This window comes from Cynoglossus semilaevis, chromosome 1, assembly GCF_000523025.1.
Source record: "Cynoglossus semilaevis isolate Cse_v1.0 chromosome 1, Cse_v1.0, whole genome shotgun sequence".
Taxonomy (NCBI): Eukaryota; Metazoa; Chordata; class Actinopteri; order Pleuronectiformes; family Cynoglossidae; genus Cynoglossus; species Cynoglossus semilaevis.
In genome coordinates this window covers 15,516,680-15,523,096 of record NC_024307.1, presented here as the reverse complement: position 1 = coordinate 15,523,096, position 6,417 = coordinate 15,516,680, and the positions used below count along the sequence as shown (strand labels likewise).

The 6,417-nt window shown below is 39.0% G+C and overlaps 1 protein-coding gene across 3 annotated transcripts; it reads right to left on the bottom strand.

Annotated features, from left to right (window-relative positions):
• Window positions 1-281: 281 nt before the first annotated feature.
• Window positions 282-6,017, bottom strand: chp1 (calcineurin-like EF-hand protein 1). 3 transcript variants are annotated; one of them, XM_008313385.3, is made up of 8 exons: window positions 5,805-6,017; window positions 5,601-5,717; window positions 5,114-5,186; window positions 4,322-4,402; window positions 3,679-3,806; window positions 3,510-3,571; window positions 2,024-2,146; window positions 1,558-1,692 (listed from the first exon to the last, which is right to left on the bottom strand). In XM_008313385.3, the coding sequence occupies exons 2-8, from the start codon at window positions 5,665-5,667 to the stop codon at window positions 1,639-1,641; spliced, it is 588 nt and encodes a 195-aa protein (XP_008311607.1). In that variant the 5' UTR covers window positions 5,668-5,717; window positions 5,805-6,017; the 3' UTR covers window positions 1,558-1,638. The 3 variants fall into 3 exon arrangements, with proteins under 3 accessions (XP_024912072.1, XP_008311607.1, XP_008311614.1); XM_008313392.3 differs by having other exon boundaries at window positions 5,601-5,676; XM_025056304.1 differs by having other exon boundaries at window positions 282-1,692; window positions 5,601-6,016.
• Window positions 6,018-6,417: the final 400 nt, after the last annotated feature.

The window sequence follows — 6,417 nt, the reverse complement described above, 5'->3', positions numbered from 1 at the left end:
CAAACTAACAGTTTAACTAAGCCATGGCACTTATGGAGTAAAACACCAGAAGACATTTAGGATTTTATCCTCCAAGGACCAGTGTGACAGATTTAATTGACACCAGTCACAGAAAAGGGAATTATCAGATCATTTTGGTGAAGAACACAATACTGTGATGAAGGGAAACCACACATCACCAGTATTTGATTTTAATTCCGCTGTGCCACTAACTGTGACTCCAAACAAGGCTTCCAATAAATAATCTCCTCATGTGAAAGAATAGTGACCTGAGGCTGTCACATGTTGAAGAGAGAAATCTTTTTAATGATACTGATTGACACATTTTTATAGATACAAATTTAATTTTCATTTGATTTAATCGTTGGCAAATTACTTTTAGTTAAAAGTGACACATATACTGGAGTGTGAACTGGAGTTACTGCACAGGGCTGTCACTTTACAACCCAGGTTTAAACAGAGACACACAATTATATTCTAGAAGGCCAAGAAGTGGATCGGGATCTACCAGTAGGGGGTGCTCGTACAGCATTAGCAATTAAAGTTAAAAATTTGAGTGTGTAGTGGTTACCATATACTGTAAGAATTCAATCACGTTGTACCATAGAGCTAGGTGCCTCTAATCAGTACCCAAACATATAATATAAACACAACATAAGTAGATCACTTCAGCCTGATCAATTGAACATTACATTTTTTGCAGATCATCATACAACCTACTTTAGTTGACAGCTGTTAAAGGAAATGTTTTTTTTACTGACACACAAGCTTAACAAAAAACAAAAGACCCAGAGTAAATTAAGCACATTAAATATGTTCTTGTCTAACCCAGGTTTTCCCCACTGACTCAGCATTCCACTTTAAAATGGTAATTTCCTGTTAGCAAGCAAATTTGGTATGTTTACGTCCAAGGACGCAACAGTGTCAGACAATGATTAACAGTGTCCTTGAACACGTGATGAAAAGCAAAACACTATGGTTTCTGGTAACCTGCATCAATATCCTGCTTTTTCACAATCATATCATTCAATGGCTGTTAACGCCTGTGTGCGGCACAAGCATTTGGAGAATTCATTGTGGCAGAGTGTTCTAAAAAGTTACTTTTTTCTGCTTCTAGAGTTCTACACTGCTTTTTTACATCTGTTATTAGTCACTATTATATATATGTATATATATATATATATATATTAATACCTCTGTCTCTGTGTAAGAGCTGCACACCAGCTCACACTGTGAAAAACTGTTCAAAGAAAAAGTTCCAGCCCCAGAGAGAAATAAGGGAATATTTGATTATCTACAGTTATATGGGCTGAACTGCAACGTCGTTAAAATTTCCCATCATCCCACTATTATATCATCAATACCAGACTATCCTGATACTCCCGACACACAGTGACACTGCTGAGAACAGCCCAAGGCACAGAACGTTTCCCTTTGTTAACGGAGCAGGAACTCTACATCTACGACAACTAGATCTACCTAACGCTGGCTCTGACAGTGTGTGGGCTACAGCAGCAGCAGCAGCCCAGCTGACAAGCTGGATGAGGTTGTGTCCTGGCATCAACTGGCAGGTTGAAGCATAATTTATTATTAAAAAAAAAAAGGAATATAATAAGAACTGAAAAAAACCCAAAACACCTAGTGCAGGAACCGGATGCTCATTTTCTGCTCCACGTCCACCTTCTCCAAGACCTGAAGAAACAATAACAGATGTGGTTGACTTCACTTATGTTAATGTTTAAAGGAACAAGCTGAGAAATGTCACAACCACCACAAACATATTTGGTAAAAATTAACACTCAGAATATGAAGCCCTTCTTTAAAAAAACAGCTTCTGGTTTTGGTTAAAAACAAGAGGAGGAAACGTTTATGCACCACTGACACCCTATTGTAGTATTTCATGAAGTTTCTCTCTTTGTGCCTGTATTTTCAATAATGTTTTCCCTCCACAGGGGTGGAGTCGACAACCTGTTATTTGTATTTTAGAAAGAGCACTGGTGTCGGTGCTGCTGTTCAGACTTGCCTTGATGAATTCATTAAAGGAGATGGAGTTGTCTCCGTTAGTGTCAGCCTCCTGGATGGTCCTGTCAGCGATGCTGCCCAGCTGCTCGTCTGAGATGTTCACTCCCACCATCATCCTTAAAACCTGCCGAAAATAATACAGACAATGTCGCTTTAACGTAAGTAGGTGGATACAAGTAGGAGCTGCAGCTGTCCATTAAAAATAAACAGAAAAAGTGAAAAAAGTACATTTTGCAAAATAACAACCAACAATCCCGACATCGAACGAACGACCGTGTAAAAACACAACAGAGAAACCAATGTTTAGTGGCAGCAAAATTAAAGGAAACAAAGCTTTGATTCTGGTTTTAATGGGAATGATTTTCTTAATGGGTTAAAGTCGACTGGAGTGGGAGGAAACACCGGACAGAAAGAGTTTGTCTGGTGAAACAGGATAATGTGTAGGTAACAGAAATGACACACTGTGTGTTCCAGGACTCCCGTCAACGTTAATGGCAGTGATACTGTGTTTCCTAAAACAGCCAGCAAATACATATTAACTGCCTTCCACTGATTGGGAGTCGCCAGCATCACAGCGATGTTGTGGGCAAAACAAGAAGAGACTGTGAGTCTGAGACGGTAAAGCTGCAGCTTTACAAAACTATAGTGAGCTGAATGACAACAAACATTTGTGTGTGAGTCATAAAGATGTCATATTCACTCCTACATAAGAAATAATGCAGTTTTTTCCCAGAACACACACACACACACACACAAGGAATGTTAAGGACAACAGCTTCTACAAACTGCCGTTCAGATACACCTTAATGACTAAAACCCAACCAAATCTATGAAAAGTTATCATATTTATTATATATTTCTAAGTGTGGTAGGATTTCCCCTCCATCTACAGTTCCTCACAATCTATTGTTTGACTTTTGATTTACTGTCCTGGGATCAGTGAGGCTGGTCTGAAGAACTTATTCTTTCACATCATGGTTAATAATGATTACTCATGATTAATTACAATTTATCTTGTTTAATCAAGATTAATTGGTCTGGATAATAATGATTAATCTACAGCTATGCTGTGTTAATCTGCTCCAAATGTTAAAACAACTGATATATTTCCAATCAAATCAAATCAACCACTGTCTGTACTTGAGACTTTCAGAATAATAATAATATATCAACCATAACAAACACTGCACTACTGCAGTATAATTGTATGTTAGTGTTACTTATTAATGGTTTAACCTGCACTCTCTTAATAGAAATAGTCATATATTCAGGTGTAATTATTGCCTCTGTACTTGACCTACTCCTGACCTGAATCCAGCCCATTGACAAAAACACCAGTGTCAGAAAAAAACTGGACAGAACCGACAGACTGAACAAAACTGTCATCAACCACTTATCCAGTCCAGTGGATTATAATGGTAGACTGATTCAGTTTTAGTTCAGGTTACAGTGTCCACGGAGTGTTTGTTACTCAGTGACTGACTCACCTGCAGCAGCTCATCCCGGGAGATTTTGTCATCTCTGTCCAGGTCATACAGACGGAATGCAACTGGGAAAAAGAAAAGAAAAAACAACCAAAAATGAGAGGTGTAGTCCAATGTTGTGAAATCCTCTGAATGTGTGAGTAACTGGTGAGCAGCTCCAGCAGACACTCACAGAGCAGTTTGTTGGTGCGGCTGTTGAGTGGCTCTGTGGCCGCAGCGTTTTTGTTCTTCTCGTTGTCCTCGATGGGTCTGAAGTGGGCCAAGGTCCTCATGAAGCCCCTGAAGTTCACCTGGTCCTCCCTGAAAAACCACAACTCATTCAAACAACGACCACCAACACTTCACTGCCAATGTCTCAATGTGGAACTGATACTAAATAATAAAGTGCTCATTCTTTTGTATTGGCTCAGCTCAGGTTTCACCAGGAGTCGAACCCTCAGCTGAGGGAGGAAACACAAAAGAAACACAAGCCCAAAACCTTTTCACTGAAAAACAAAAACTCAATTCACCTCCTGTCTCAACTTCTTTGAGACGAATGAACCAGAGCAGAGAGAAGAAGAAAAAAGACAAATCTAAAATTACACAAAATAAATACCACTATTATCAGGTTTTAGAAACCAATAAAAAAAAAACATGGCACCGTCCCCACACACGGCTCCCCGGGCGCTTATAAGCTGTTCAGCGTAAAAAGCACTTCTGCGGTGACTGTGAATTAAACACGACTAGAGGATCTTGCCTCATACAGACTGTGTTTTGATGATGATGATGATGATGATGATGATGAGGAGGAGGAGGAGGAGGAGGAGACAACTCACCCTTCAGGGAAAAAGGCATTGATGATTCTGTCTCCCAGAGGATTTATGGCCAACTCTGGGATCCTCTGGAAATCTTCTCTACTGCAGGAGTCAGAACATAAAGTATGTGAGAAGCAGATACTCAAAATATAGTCATTTATGACCAAACAAATGTTTTATGTAATTTTGGAATAAAATATATAATAATGAATAATGCAGGTATAAAAATGCTTACAGTAAACTTTACGTTTGTTTTTCAAATCTACTTGGATTTTTTCAGTTCATGATATGAACGTAGAACAAATACATAAAAAAACCCCGGAAAATATTAAACAGTCGGTCAGACTGTTACGGAGGCCAATGAGTGACAAGAATGTCACCTTGAAGACAAGTGAAGCGCAACAAGTGTGACAAGAATGTCACCTTGAAGACAAGCGCAACAAGACTGTGTGTACTGTGACTTGGAGCAAGAACCTGTGAAGCCAGTACTGTGTTTTGTGTAAATAGTAGTGTCTTCAATAAGTATGGATTCTGTAAATCCCATTTAACTGGACAGTAGCTAAGACTCATGCAGCTGAACTCAAGTTTTAGCTGTTTTAATGACTGGCAGTTCCTTTACTTATCGCTGTTCTGTCCACAAAACAAGCTAACGTGAAGTTAATCACACACCAAAGTGACGTCACACTGAGGTCTCACTGGTTAATCAGCTGTTGAAGTTATTGAAGACCATTTCTGCACAATGACCATTGTACATGTATTTCACTCATGTGGTACTCGGGTCACACAAACACTGTCAGAAGCGCCGTTTCTTACCTGAGTGTTCCGTTTTCACCTTTATCCAGGCTGGTGAAGCGGCTGTAAAGGCGGGTAATCTGACTGTGGGAGACTGGGAGTGGGGAAATTACAAAAGACAAAATCAATTACTAGACATAGAGTTATTGTTGTATTTTATGCAGAGTATAAGAAAATAAAGTTCAGCAAAGTATTATTATTATATATTAATATTGTATCTTCATTTATAACGTTTGCCGATAAATAACGGTGAAATACTGCAAGTATAAGGATTCCGTGAATTCATAACGGAACTACTGCAGGTATAAATACCGTAACTGTGAAATAGTAACCGTGAAATTTTGCCCATATTGCGGCTCAGAATATTAGTTACATAAATTAACCTTAGGTCTGATAATATCCATTTAAATTAGTTTGGTGTAGTTTCCGTTATTACTTGTTTTCTAGGTTGGTGTTTTTTAATTCGCCTTTATTTGACATAGTTAACCACATTCAGAGAAATACTTACAGCCTGTTTCCTTTTTAATTTCTTCGATCTCCTCTTCTCGTAGTAACGTAGACGCCCTCGAACCCATGGTAAAACACTAGTGTCGGTAAGAACCAGTGCGGGGACAACTGGAATTCACTTTGCGCAAACAAACACTAAAGAATTTAGAGTCTCAACCTGGAGCAACGTTCACGTTAGCGCACAGGCTAACTTTGAGCTACCTACCTGCCTGCTCGACCGCTTGCTTGTTTCAGCCTCAATAAAGACACGATCATAAACTAAGAGCTTTTAACTGTCAAGATGATTCCACTCTGATCAGCGTCTTTTGGGCGTTAACCTTTTTCTTAAGTCTGTCTTGTTTTTCATGGTCGAAATACCAGTTTCGGTCGAGTTGTCTTCCTGCTGTAACACAGTTGGGAGGGACTAACACTGGGACCCGCCCTCCTCCAGGACCTTTCATGAAGCGTATCGGTAGCTGCGTCTTTTGCCTGACCAAATAAAATATACTCTAATAATAATAACAACACAATAATAATATTAAACCTAATAATAATAACAACACAATAATAATTAATTATAATAATTAATAATAATTAATTTTTGGCCACTGCCTGGCCAAAAGAAGTCGCCACCTGAATTTAACAAAGCAAATAGGTACGAGCCTCCTATTGGATAATTACTGCATGGGCGATTATCTTTCAGCTGGCAACAAGTTATTTAACCTCAACTTGTGCAGTGAGTTGCTTCTCATTCCCTAAACAACCATGTCAAAAGACACATCCCGTGGTCGTGGAAAAGATGTTAGTCTGTTTGAGAAGGGTCAAATCATTGGCATGCA